Genomic DNA, 14,712 nt, shown 5'->3' with positions numbered 1-14,712 from the left:
AGAAAAAAAATAATAATAAAAAAATCCTGTATAGGTTAAAAATATAAATGCAGTTGTTACTGTAATCATACTGATCTCTACATTCCTTGTAGATCATCAAATTCCTATTCAGAAGGAAATGGATTTTTTTATGCCGTTAACTTTAGATTGAAGAGAAATGGACTTGGTGTTTTTCCCTTCCCTAGACACTACCATGCATCAGCCCGAGAAGCATGCCTCCAGATCAGAGCAGAATCTGGCAGCACCTTGCAGAAGGGCCCCAGGGGAGCCCCATGGGAGCAGAGGGGGGCATGGGTTGGGAGGCTTGGTCAGTTCCAGGGGCTGTGTCGGATACCACACAGAATTATGTGAGTTTTCCTTCTCATCGTGGGAAGGAAAATGCAGCAGTGTGACTGGAAAACTCTTTTCATAGACTATATGATAATCAAAACAGGCTATGGGTATTTAAAACAGCTCCAGGTGGTTATTTCTGCATGTTCCTGAGCAAAATGCAGAGGTAAAATCCCTGTCTGAATTCATTTCACACAGCAAGAAGGGGAAGGCATGGCTGAGAGCTGGTTCCAGTGCTAAAGCTCAAAGGTTCTTTTCCTTAATTTTTTGAAAACTAAACTAGCAAATACAAGATACTACTATGTTGCTTTGAATTACAGTATACTTTCCTTGGATAAAGATGTAGTAAGAAACACCCTAAATTCATTTTTATTTGTTTTAAATTATCCTATCTACCTATCTATCTATTTCTTAGAATATATCCATTTACATGTCTAAGCAGGAATACCGTATGTGAAAAGAACAGAGAAATACTAAGAAAGCCTATTTAACTCCATCATTGTAACCAACTTTCATTTTGTCCTCTATGACTTCTAGCATACTTAACTTGATAATTTGTGGAGTCACATCTCCCTCATTTTAATGATTATTTATTGCATTCTGTACAAGATGAACCCAGTTCAATTAATCAAGGGAAGCCTAAAAATCAATTAATATGAATTAAATGAGCTACACCAACTCTTAGGAAAGTCACACATAATTTACCAAAGCATTGTCAATAATGCTTAGAGAACTTTGGGAAAATTGCTCATGAGTGGTTGTTGATGCAGTTAAATGTTTTAAGCCTACATCATTAATATTACAATCAGGCTGGTGCAGAAAGGCTTGCCATTTTTCTCAGTAAGAAACCTCACTATTTTCTTTTGACTTTAAAAGACTAGTTTGAAAGGATACGTATTTCACCTGTGAGTACTACAACAGAAATTAAAGCAAGGACTAAACAAAGAATGATCTGCATTTGGGGAAAGCAGAAATAAATTGCTTTACAAGTTAAAAAAAAAAAAAAAAAAGTTGAAGCAAAGCCAGCATAAATTCATCTTATATCACACACACCTCCAAAAACAGCTGTTTCTAAAAGCAAGACTGGTCAGTAGGAATAGACATTTTATGCAGATTTGACCAGCACTTGGCTTCACGCTTAAATCTCTTACAGCCTTTCTCTCCTTTCCCCATTGTTGATGATATGCACACCCAGCCATACAGATCTTCCTAGGAGAGACAACCTTCTCACACATGATCCTTATGAGAGGTCTCTACTCAGCAACCCTGAAAAGCCCTCTAACAACAGTTTCATTTGTAAATCGGAGAGGGAAGAAGTGGGTTTTGGTAGAGCTGGAAGTGGCCCGAGACAACTTGTCTCAATGGGGCAAAATAACTATTGTTATCGAGCTTAACAAAATGGCACAGCATGGGAGACATACTGAGCCAGAGAGCAGCTGGTTGTAATTCACACTGTTTTTCAGAAAACACTAATCGTTCCCGAACAGACCTCTTTGATGATTGGTCTTTCCTGCATTTCCAATTTGTCACTTTCTCTTATGATAAGGTCAGCAGTGACAGCACTTCCTGACATTAACAGCTGTGGCTTTTAAAAGGGTCATTGTGGAACTACTAATTGCAGTAATTTCATTAGCATAAATTATTTATTCTGCCATTCATTTATCTCTTTTTTTTTTTTTCTTTCCCCCTAATACTACATTGTATTTTTCAATATATGCCCATTCAGGGCTGTAGGCAAAGGAAATTATTATTGCTAATTTAGCCTTATTACAAAAAATCAAACAAAAAAGAATTGATACAGTAACAAAATCTGATTTAACTGCAGTTCACTAGAAAGTATAACGTAGCTTGAAGCCAATAATGAAGAATAGACTGTTCTGAATCAGATTCAATAGTTCCCCAAACTACTGAGCAATAAGGCTATATAAAATCTGAAAGAAAATATAAGGGTGATGGCTGTTCATTCATATGTAATCTCTCTATTCCAGGCCTTGTCTGACTGACTTTAAGCATGCAAAAGTGAAAAATTGAAGTTTCTAAGAGAGCTTAGACATGAGTTTTGACTGTGTCCTCCTTATTATTTTCCTAAAGATATAAATCTGTCCTTAACAAATCAAATCGTGATAAATCAAAAAAGACCAGCATCCCTGAACTTGAATGCATCCTGCAGGCCATTATCAAGCCTGGGAGTAACAGGAACCCAGCTTCGGAAGGATGAGAAAACAGGGAAGTATGTGTGTATATGGGGAAAAGAATAAAAGGCAAGGAGAAAAGGGAAAAAGTTGTTTCAGACTTCTTTCCCTTATCATATGTTGTAAAACACTTTGGAGTATGATACCATAAGAACATAATTAATTTATACTTGGTATGCTTGACAGTGTGCGATGTTTAGTGCTAAGACACGAAGAAGCAGCATGCAAGACAGCTGCAGCAAAATATATATTCAGATCATATAGCAGAGATGTACACTGAATTTATTTTAAAAGGTCTTGATTAAATAATTCTGGTTCTTTTATTCTGTACTCAATGCTGATATATGAAAGTAGCTGTATGTAAGGGAAACTGTGTATATTTTGAATATAGAGATGAAATATTTATGTTAAAATACTTGAGATCATGTTTTATACCAAATGAGGTATGTTAAGTTCATTAAGCTCAGTATGTGTATTTCAGTAACACTTCAGTGTTTGCTTGCGCTCTTTTTAACATGTAAGTTCAGCAATTTGATTATTGAAACAGAAGAGGGCTCTTTTTCTTTCTTTTCTCTGAAGGAATCTAAGACATCCAAATCAATTAAATTTTGGATACTCTCCATTTCCCTGCAACCATCTCTGGATTGACAACATCTTAACCCACACTTTGGCCAGTGTCCTGAGTGAAAAGGAGAGCACGGTACCTATGTTCTGGAAAGCTTCAGCTGGCACCAGAATTAGGTAGGATCACCACTTCTTTCCGTCCAGATACATTCACACAAGGCAGACAGGACGTTCAGACTTCATAGCAGCTCAGCATCTCCCTGCTGAGCTCAGTCTGCAGCCTCCTTCCCAGATAGGCTTTATCTTCCAGAAAAGTGCCTGGACTTGATTTGAAAATACAGAGATGAAGAATCCAAGACTCCCTTCCCCATTCTCACAATCACCCTGTTTTTTTTTTTTCCTGGTTTTCCCTTAGCATTTAAACACAGAAATTTTCCACACCCTCATCAGGTAGATATAATGACATATCTATATAGAACTTTTACAAGGAAAAAAAAATCATTAGCTTAACTTCAAGCTACCCTAATTAAATACGCAATATAATTATAATTACACAGTTACATAAAATCTAACAATTACTTTTTTTTTTTTAAATACTGAAAAAGGATAATTAAGAGCTAAGTGTCAATTATGCCAAGATAATTACTGATCTTGCACCACTCTTCATAACGGGCAGCACAGTTACAGTATGTTTCAGGCACACATCAGTTGTCGCTAACAATTTCTACACTAGCAACAAACAAAATTCCTGAGATATCTGAAATGGAGCAAGAGAAACTGTATCAACACAGCAGCACCAAGGCCCAGAAAAGGAGGCTGCCTGCTATAAATCTCTGACAGACCAGATGGCAGTCTGCAGCCTGTATTTTGGGGTGGTCCATGTATTTTACCCGTATTTTGGGGTGGTCCTTTGCCATCCTGCTCCTCTTACTCTGATAGCCTAATACCTCTGCAATGCTCCTGAACCTGCTCCTTTTACTATCTACCTTTCTGTGACCATTCTCCCTTCACTTCCCATTTATTCATCCTCTATCTGCTGTTTTGATTCTCTTCTCCCTCGGTTGAGCCCCGCTCCTTTTACAGCACTGTCATAGTTTCTCTTATTTCCACACTTCCTTATGACCTCTGTGCTCTGGGTTCACTTTTTCCATCACTTTCTAATTATTCTAAGTATTCTCCTAATACTTTTTTTTTTTTTTTTTTTTTTTTTTTTTTTTTTTTTTACATTCTGCTGTATTTGTTGCTTTTCTGTTTGGCTGCACACACAGGCATGACTCAGGCACCACGTTCGGCTTTACGTGTGTTGATGACAGAAACCTTCACTCATGGACAATAGAGCAACACGTTGTTTTGTTACCCACCATTTATTTTACTTTCTGGGAACTGAACAGGAGCAATATCTAGTGGGAACAGTTAGAACCTATGTGCAAAAGAGACTTATAAATGGTTGCTGAGATCAGTGAATTCTTTCCTAAATAACTGGAATTATATAGAAATATAGTCCTTAACTATTAAAAAAAAAGTTTCGGTACTAAAAGCCTAAATTCTGATGACCAGATGTATTTTCAAAGGAGAAAAAATATAATTAGTTAAGGATGAGGGAAAAAAAAAAAAAAGGCAAATTTCTATTCTCTTTCTTTTTTTTTTTTTTTTTTTTTTTTTTTCCTCCACATTGTCTTAGCAGTTTCTTTAAAAATAAATGGGAATATGCAGGTTGGTATCAAATTCAAAAAAAAAAAAAAAGAAAAAAAAAGGCAAAAACCCGACTTAGCGCACTGGAGAGCAAATAGCTGTTATACTCAAACTTCACATTTTCGGTAAACTGATAAAATAAAGCAGGAGGTGGAAAACACAACCAAGGAGGCTCAGCACAGCCCTCTGCTTCCCTTGCAGTCCTATAGGAGGCACCAGCACGCCGCGGAGCAGCCTCTGCCGCTGGACCGCAGCACTTTTCTGCCCAGACACCTGCAGGCTTTTTTTTACCTTTTGTTGTTATTATTATTACTTTTTTTTTTTTTTTTTAATTTCACCTCCTCACCAGAAGTCACACTACAGACTGATCAGGAGCAACGGGGGAGTAAGTACCCGGATATTAAAGCTCTAAACGTGTTTGTCATGTGGTTCCAGAGGAAATTTTCACCTGCTTGGTTGCTGAACTGAAGGAAAACTTGCAGCTTTTCTTTAGGTAGCCTGGACCATGTGCTGCAAAATTGCAGCCTCACTTGCTACAGCACTAGTATATATATTCAACTATATTGTGAAGGGTTAAATAAATTCTGAACTTATGAAGATCTTAAACACTCTAGAACTGAAGGATTCTGCAAAGACAAGAGTGCTATAAATTACAATGCCTTTTTTTTTTTTTTTTTTCCCCACTCACTTCTTTGCCTGAGAGACCTCTCTAAATTCCTCTGAAGGACCAGGGCAGTGACATGCCCCCAAAAATGCAGCAGGGTGAGCTTGAACAAAATCAAGGACAACAAGTATGCAAGAAGGGGTGAAAAAAAAAGCACTGTATTTTCTTTTTCCCCATCAGCTTATTCAGTTATTGATCTTTCAATATTCTCTTGCTTTCTTATAAGGCTGACAAGCTGGAGGCTCTGTACCTCGACCACCTCGGTTCCTCAATGGACCTCCTGTGGATGGAGCGCAGGGCCTCCTGCGGCCACGGCCGAAGCTATCAATAGCGGCACAGCTCATGATGGCTGGGAACTTCCAAGCTGGGGCTCTCAGCATGCATCCACCAGGGAGAAACACAGAATGATCTGCAGGGAGGAGGGAGGAAGAGAGGAAGAAAGGAATTACACGGCGAGTGGAGGCCTTCAAAGAAAGGCACGCAGTGAACCATGGCCCCGCGCTGGTGCAAGCCAGCTCGCAGCTGAGGCTCTGAACAAATTTGGCAGCTAATAAATTCAGTCAGCTAGAATTTTACCTTGGGCAAATAGGTTTTTATTCCCTTTGCACTGTACGCATACTGCATACTTACCGTTTCCACCCCATCTCTCCATGTGGAGATAGTTGCTCAGTCTGATGTCTGTAAGTAGGAATGCAGCCACACGCACGCACTGGCACGCAGACAGCCAGAAGGCACGCATTCAGATAGTCCCTCTGAGCAAAGCCAGCTCTTGGGTTCTTAAACCTATTCAAGCCACTTCCAGCCATTCTAACACACACTGCAACTCCATTAAAAGAATGTAAAGGAAATGAGATTAGGATCTTGGTTTCTATGTGACTGTTTAGGGGCCATTTTTTACAAAAGGGGAAAGGGATGCCCAAACTAGGCTAAAATAGTCAGAGAAGACTAAATCTGTATTTGGCTTATCCAAGGCAATTCACATTTGAGAAGGATTATTCCAGTCTCTTAGTTGTTGTCTGTGGACCTACTTACCGCATTAGCATACGGTTTGGCTACTGTGTTTGCTTTTGGTTAATTAGCAAAATGACAGACATCAAGCTGTTAAGATGGGTCCGGACTGTTCTGTCTTAACACTGAAGTGTATAGGACCACTGTCTTATACACTGAATCCCATGAAATAAGATTTATTTATTGCAGTACAGGACTTCTTAAACCATACAGCAATAATATTGTTCATTTCAACACAAAATATCCAAATGGTATCAGAACAGATTATCTCTAGCCCAACAACCACAAGAGGCAGGAAAATTTTGTTGGGCACACTAAGGAAGTGATTTTTTTTCCTGCCTCTGGAGTAATCTGTAAGTGACTTTACATGTCAAAATAAAACTATCTGAAAAAAAGCTAAGCCAGATGAAAAAGACAGAAGTGCAGAGAGTTAAAAAAAAAAAAAAAAAAAAAAAAAAAAAAAGGAAAAAAGGAGGAGGTTGACCTGGGACAATATCTCACTGGGTTTTAAAGCAGTCAGAGAGAAAAAGTGGTGAGTAACAGTGGAAAAAGCTTCTATGCATTCTTGAAAGAAAATGGAAAAGACTTGCTACTATCTTGTAGTTTCTAAAAATACATCTCTGCACTAGAAAACTCCAGACAATTTCTGCAATTAAGCTTTAGCTATGAGAAAAGATGTTTAAGTTTCAGTAGAGCTAAGTCAAAACAAGAAAATCTTTTACCATTATTCAGAACCCTCCCAGACAGAAAAACGTCTCCTAGGGTATGTATCACTTTGCAAGGTTTGGATTTTATGCTGTACCATAGGTAATATGCATTCTTATTTCCACTCTTTTTAGAAAAATCAATTAAGAAATTGTCTTTGATCACACGCACTGGTCAGTCTGTATCTCACAGAAAATTTCTTTCTCATGGCAGCATAAAAAGAGTGGGATTTTGAGATTATTGAAAGCTTCAGATCAATGACACCGTTTTCAGAAGCGTAACAGCAAGAAAAAGAGAAATGGTCCAGTTCTGTTGGAAGTCATGGTGGAAATAGTAAAGGCAGAAGTGAGAAACAATCATAAAAGCAAGAAGAGGTAGAAAGCTCAAAAAAGGTATGAGGAGGAAGCAAGAAAGGCAAACAGAAGTATTGATGGACTTCCATGTTGTGGCAGACTGGAAGAGAAATGATACAGACAAAAATTACAAGGGGGCATAAAATAGAGAAGAATTCACTGAAATTTTTACTGATGGGTGAACCATAAGTATTAAATAAGTTAGAGCCCCATTGCACTGTGAGCTAACTGTGTGTTCCACTTTTTAAATCCATTTTATTTTTTATGTTTCTAAATTGAGAGTATTCACAAGTCTATTTTCAACGTGCTTACCAGTTTCCCATAAGTACAACATCTCACAGTACATTTTTAATCTGTCTCATTAAACTGGATGTGGAAGACTATTTCAAGTTAAAACAGTTTGAATCCCCCTACTGATCTAGTTTATTGTCAGAGAGAAAATACCTCTCTCAGGTGAGCCTAAAATTCTTCTAACCACAGGTGATTTGCACTTAGCCTAAAATGTATTTGAGAGTGTGTCAGCAAGAGAAACCAATGGTTTAAAATCAATTGTGGCCTTTGACAAGAATTACAAGCATCAGTGCACGTTCTCTCATTTGAAAAAAGAATGTCCAATGCTGTTTTCTAGAGTCTTGGCAGAAATATAGCTTCTGGTCTATGCTCACGCAAAAAAGACCATGGTTGTCCAGGGACAATACAAAGACCAGCCACCTGGTCAGCAAAGTGGTCAGAGGTACAGAGAAGATTTCATCTACTTTGAATGTATTCAAGAGAAGCAAATGGCAGAAATATCCACACAGAAGTCCATTTTAACAAAGTAATGAAAACTGTGCTAGAATTTTAGAAATACCGCAGAAAGATCTTGGAACTTACAGAAAGCTCTTACCATGCTGATCAAAGAGAAGAACAAACAAGGAAGCAGTAATCAAAAAGATGCAAGAATAAATTGTTTCCACCCCAAAATTCTGAGTTAGAGAAGTAACATAGATGAAGAATCTTCTAGGTCTGTTTCAGGATTCTCAAATACCCTAGACAAATCTTTGAACTTTCTGGAGTTTCTTCTCTGTTACACCATAAGCCCTTTGATTAGACATTCTCATTCACATCACTTTGTTTTCTGATAAAATTCTAAATTCAGTTATAGTATCAGAAAAATAGTGAGAAATGTTCACGTTTGGGGCACCCCATTTTCTGTTCTCATTCTTCTAGCAGCCACCTTCTCGGATCTGTATACCACCCTTGATACGATAGCAACAGTAATGGAGAGCCTAGAGATATCTGTCCCCCCTATAATGTTCTTCTTACAAGTGAACTTGCTGTAGCAGTGGTGCCAAACAATCTATCACACCTTAAAAGCTGCAAAACACACAGAGACTTGCTGGAAGTTATCTTTTTCACCCTCCTACACTGCTCACATTGCTCATGTTTGGACTTAACCCTCTAAGTATTGGACTGCAAGAAGAGTCCAAATCAAAGTTTGGGGCGGTTTGCCAAACAGCAATCTTTTAGTATTCTATTTTGCTAAATCTATTTAGCATTTTCCTTAATTCTGTGCTTTACATAACATTTTATGCTTCCTAAATATCAAACACAACTGTTTGTATGAATGATTACTATTCGTGCTCTACATGTATTTATACCAGTCTTATGTTGAGCTTTAGGGGAGAAGGTACTTCCTCTAATGTCATTTGATGGGAGTGATTTATAAGATCTAGTAACTATAAGGAGCTGTATTAAGTTATATACAGTGTGGATCCCTGAGAAGATAATAGTGGAATTTCAGGATTGCTTACTAACTTTCTGCTAGTCTCTAAATGTCAGATTTAGTAAATCATACCCATAATCTATCTGCTTGCTATTTGATCTTGGACACCCACCAAAAAAAAAAATCTGAAAGTTTAAGAGTACATTATAGTAGTATGTTCTAATCTTTAGTCTAATCTCATGCTTATCCAGCACTAGAGCTCATGTGGATTATTGCAGTCTCTCAACACTTCCATAACAAATGAGCAAGGAACAGGGTGTAAACTGACTGATGAGTGAAGGCAGACAGGAGAAAAATGGATGAAATATCTAGCAAAAGCTGGTAAACATAACAAGTGAATCATTTTCATGCAGACAACCAAGATATAAAAATTACAGTAAGGGTATCTCATACGGTAATAGAAAGGCTTAAGAAGTTCTCCAAGGTAAATCCGTTCCTTTCTTTGAAAGAAATGTGGATTGAAAGGTACAACACAAGTCTTTCATATGACATTTTTAAGATTTAAATTGCCACAATTGTATCACAAAGATAATAAGTGTGGATGGAGTACTACACATGTCACTATGTCACTTCTCAGCTCAGTCTCTTCCTGCTGTTCTCAGATACACAAGTTCTCTAGGTTTGCTTAGTGCTTCAAACAAAGCCAGACAAATAACAGTATCTTAATACTAACGAACTACAAAGAGCCACAGCACAGGTTTGACCATTGATCTGATAGAGCCCATTCCATTTAAGTGTCAGTACGCTCACTTGTATGGTTTTGGTCCCTGGGAAACTACATGGTGCTGTGGCAGGAGTAAAGCGCTGTACAGACCAGGAATCATCCCTAGGTGGCTCTGCAATGACACCACCATTTTGTGGGCAGAGCAAGGGAAAAGCTGTGTCACATGGATGCCAGCCATGTCCTGACACTAGTCTTCAGCATCACAAAATGGACTTCAAATTTACTAACATAGGTATATCCTTAAAAATCAGTTTTCTACAACACTCAAGCTGTAAAGGCCGACATCCAAATAAATTAATAATAATAATAATAAAAAGCTTGGAGCTTTTTATGGAGAAACAGGAACTTCATAAGAGCTTGCCAATTGCAGAAGATATTTTTTGTGCTACAGAACTTATGAACTCTGAATAGGTTCTCAGCTGTCTAACAACATAACTGAGCCTTCATTTGCTGGGAGAGCAGTAGCTGCATCCGCCTCTCCCTGGTTCACCTGCCTCCTTGGTGGCAACTGGTTCGTAACTTCAGAAATTGTTTGGAAGGTGGGATTGTTCAAGTGTTAGACAACACCATCTCTTGTACACTTACTTCCCCATGAATCAGACAACAATAATCTTGTCTGGGCTAATATTAGTCTAACACAGAACCAGAATCCCTAAAAACGTGTATCTCTGGCTGGAATTAAAGCATTCAAGTTGATAGGCATTTATCCCCTTGAAGAAACAACAGTGACAGCTGGCCAAAAGCCAGGCCATGTTGGGGCTGTACAAGTGCCTCTCTGCTTCACAGATGAAAGATGTTGTCAGTTGCAAAACAGACCACAAGGAAAAGCTAACATGCCCTGATGAAAGAGGATTTGGAAATAAAGATAATGATTTAAAAGAAAGGTATTAGTAATAACATTACTAATTACACCTCAAGATTACCTGTGGTGATGCGATATAGGGCGCCTGCCTATGTTTTATATTAATTCTGGCTGAAGCAGGAAAATGCTGGACTGCTGAGTCCCTTAGAAAATATGGCACCAGCTAAATAATAACAGGACTATGCAAGGAGGAGAACATGATAAGGATGTTATGGCTAAAATAGTTCAGTCCAGTTTGAGTATTGGAAATGCACTAGAGAAATGGCATTCCCCCAAAACAGGAAAATAATTAGTTCTTATTGCTGGGACTTAGCAACAGCCAGAATTGAGAGACCATAAACTTAGAAACGTGAGAAAAACAGTCAATGAGGAAACCTGTTCAAGAAAGGGCAGAAAACATTTGTAGCAGAGATCAGCAGCTTATGAAGAAAACTGGCTACACAGATGTTGAATAACTGAGATTCAGTTAGAAAAAAAGCCATATAATATGTAAGGCTTTATAATATATAATAAATTTTAAGAGCACTGAGGAAATCAAGAGAACTATTAAGAACTGTAGAACTCAGAGAAGTAAAGACCTGAAGAAGCAACTATTTCTCAAGGGCATGGATACAAGGCAAGAACAGCTAATCCTTGCTGTCCTTTGAACTCCATCTGATTTTGTTATTCTTTTGTTTTTGGCAACCTTTCAACTTTTTCCCAAAACTGGGATCAGGCCTAAACACCTTGGAGCTCACATGGCCTATAGAAACATACTTCTTAAATGTAAACTTTATGGTAAGCATACTCTTTCAAGCATTTCATCCCTGTCTTTCTTTCTAAGAAATTATAGTAGCTTGCAGAGTATTTGAGAGTGCTGCACAGAGATGTGGAATATTAAAAAAAAAGTGGACCTCCAGCTAACTGCGAGCCTTAGAAACTTGTTAGTCTATGCAATGGTATACCTTAGCTCTGTCAGTACGTTACCACTTACAGTGTTTAGCCATCAGTAGTGTTTGCCTAAGGAGTATTCTTATTTTTAATTTATTTCATCGTTCATCACCAAAGCTTTTAAAATCCTCAGGTGCATATAGATCCCTGAACACACTTCAGCTGTGGACCCATGTTTTCTAATGGTGCAATCCACTGTCTTCAACTGACATGCTTCCAACTTACACTGACATAAATTTATACCTACATAAATGGCACGTTTTCAGTACGTTAATAGCGGAATTGATTGTAATGTCTTGACCGAAAACAAACAAACAAAAACAACACAAAACCAAAGAGGTATGGTGGTCCAAAGAATGGCATTGTATAGCATCGTATAATTTAGATTCTTGAGCTGGGTTCTGTGTGGATTAGCACAAGATCTTGATATTTTTTTTTTTTTAATGAAATGGGAAAATGAGACTATATCACTTCACTAAGGCTCAACATTCTGAAACTGTCTAAATTCTCCCTTTTTGTTCTTTTTCATGTTTTACTGGTCTTTTATTCTTCAAACCCAGGGAAAGTAGGAGGCAGGAGGTCACCCAGCACTAACTAAAAGTCCATACAGATATCTGCCAGTGTGTTAACTCATGAAATTTATGTCTCCTTTAATACTATAATGTATCTGCTTTGCTTCCTTGCAATATGAATAGATATCTCCTTCTCTTGCCTCCAGAAGTGCTAATTTGCACAGTGGGTGGACTGGTGAAATGGTTGCGAGGTAAAAGGCATTTGAAAGCTGGCTTTCAAAAAGCTCTTAAAAGGGAAAAAAAAAAAAAAAAGAAAAAAAAAGAGAGAAAAGTGTAGGGGGATAAGGAAAACACAAAGGGAAAGAAATGGGGAAGAAGAAAATGAAGAGATATTAGACACCATATTTTTCCGGTCCTTTCTTTAAAAATATACACAAATGCAACATAGTTGTCATGAAACATAGACAAATAGTACTGACTGGAAACGGATATACTTAGGGTAAGCACTGGTATTGATCTTGTCACTGAAGTCCAGAAAAGTAAAAACAGTATGAATATGTCAGACAGAATAGAATGTCAAACTAGACAATTCTCCACTGGCTTTTAAGTTCTATAACTTAAAATAAATATGTGGAGGGACAGAGGTGATGGGAATGAAATTAGACGTAGGAGGGAATGTCAGCAAAACAGAAGCAAGAAAGAAAAAAAGTGAATATGAGTAGAAAAAAAAAAAAAAAGAAAGAAAGAGGGAGAAAGTGGTATATTATAACCACTTTAACCTCACAATAAGCACTTTAACCTCATGAAGTTCAACAAGTACCCAAGAAGTACCTCCAGCAGTTTTCTTTGGTGTCTGTCAATCCCAGGTCTGGGACTTCTTTTCGGACTCCTGCAATTATGCCCTCCACGTCTTCATCACTGAACAGATCTGGAACTGCTCCTGTGAAAAGACAAAGGGGAGGTTAGGAGAAGCCTTACACAATACACCCAGAGAAATAATCTACCTGGTATTTGGCTAGAAGGGGTTGCAGCATGTAACGAGAGATATGTTATAATAATAGATCAAGTAACAAAACAGTTTCTCTCCTGTTCCCCTTACCTTTTCACCTAAAGAGAATAACTCTTTTTTACGGGAGAAGAAACAGCATTGCTTTAAAAAGGCAAAAATACTTGCCAATAGAAAATTCACCTACTAATGGTGTAACCCACAAAATAGTGGTTCCATTTTTTTTTTTCTTTCCCTTCAGGCTATTAGAAAAATGTTTTCCAGTTAGGTTTCAATAAAAAAATAATAAAATATAGTAGTTACAACCCTTCAAGATGTTCTTCAACTGTATAACATTTTATCTTCCTTTCTCCACATCCTCACATTCAGAATCAAGATTCTCTTATCTTCAAAAGATGGGTGAAACTGCATTACTGTCTGTTACACCCATACAGTCACAAAGAAATTACTTGAAGTCAGTGAAATCATACCAAAGAAAACATGATATTAAGTGAAGGAGATTCCCATCTCCCTCAAATCAGTACACTTATGCGTGGTAAGCATTAGCAATTCGTCTCCTCAGCAGGCTATGTTTTCTTAAGCAGGTTAGACTCAATTCTCAAGCTGGCTGGGTTGATTTGGCTTCTCTAAAGGCTTCCCTTACAAATACCTGAAAGAAATAATCCCTTCAAAGTTCAGTGAAACCACAGATCATTTGTCTTTGGAGAAGATCTTTCAAGAAATGTGTTGGTCTAATCACCTGATGCCAACAAATCATTAATCAGCACAAGAAAGCGTTCATCTGGAACCTGGGCATCTGTCAGCAAAAACACTGTGGGCATGTTCTTGGCACCAGTCTTGATGTACAAACTGGCAAGATCTACCTGTAAGGAAAGAAGGCAATCATTCATGTTCTGTTAAAACGTCGATACAGGGAAAGTGTGAAATGCATGTTAGTGAATGGCAATGCATTGCTGACTTCTTCCTTTTTTTCAGTTTGTTTACATATTGCTCATTTGCTTCATAACATCCAACATGAAAGGCAGCTTGCCTCTGTCCTCTGTATCTAGTAACAAGCATTGAGGCTTTGACAAGACCAAGTGGTGAAGATAAGAACAGGCCACTAATGAATGAAATCCTCCTATGAATGGAAAAATGGATATTTCAGCCCTACTGTCATGAAAGTCTTTTTTTTAATTTTATTATTTTATTTTCTTTTAAATGAGAAAGCTCTCCTAAATAAATTTACTTAAAGGCTGAGCAGTGAGGAGCTGCTACTTTTTCTGTCAAAACACATGGGTGCTCCAGAGAGGGACATGGGACCATTGTGCTAGCAGCTGTACAAACATAATCAAAGGTTGGAAGAGATCCCTGTAGTCATCTGGTCCAACTGTCCCCCTACCACCAATGTCACCCACTAAACCAT

General features: G+C 37.9%; 1 protein-coding gene across 2 annotated transcripts in view; it reads right to left on the bottom strand.

The window, feature by feature from the left end:
• Positions 1 to 14,712, bottom strand: part of DNAH11 (dynein axonemal heavy chain 11) — a 46,213-nt gene that overhangs the window by 10,008 nt on the left and 21,493 nt on the right. Inside the window, exons 2-4 of one of the 2 annotated variants that reach the window (XR_011093819.1) lie at positions 14,047 to 14,170; positions 13,133 to 13,241; positions 5,693 to 5,851 (exon numbers count right to left, since the gene is read on the bottom strand). Coding sequence is in view for 1 of the 2 variants with exons in the window: in XM_068674164.1 (XP_068530265.1) it covers positions 5,767 to 5,851; positions 13,133 to 13,241; positions 14,047 to 14,170 (318 nt within the window). In the remaining variant the exon portion in view is untranslated. Of the gene's footprint in view, positions 1 to 4,454; positions 5,852 to 13,132; positions 13,242 to 14,046; positions 14,171 to 14,712 lie in introns of those variants that run through there. The other variant, XM_068674164.1, reaches the window with a different exon arrangement.

This window comes from Anas acuta, chromosome 2 (assembly GCF_963932015.1).
Source record: "Anas acuta chromosome 2, bAnaAcu1.1, whole genome shotgun sequence".
NCBI classification, from domain to species: Eukaryota; Metazoa; Chordata; class Aves; order Anseriformes; family Anatidae; genus Anas; species Anas acuta.
Note: the sequence above shows the minus strand (reverse complement) of the source record. Positions and strands in the feature narration are given on the sequence as shown.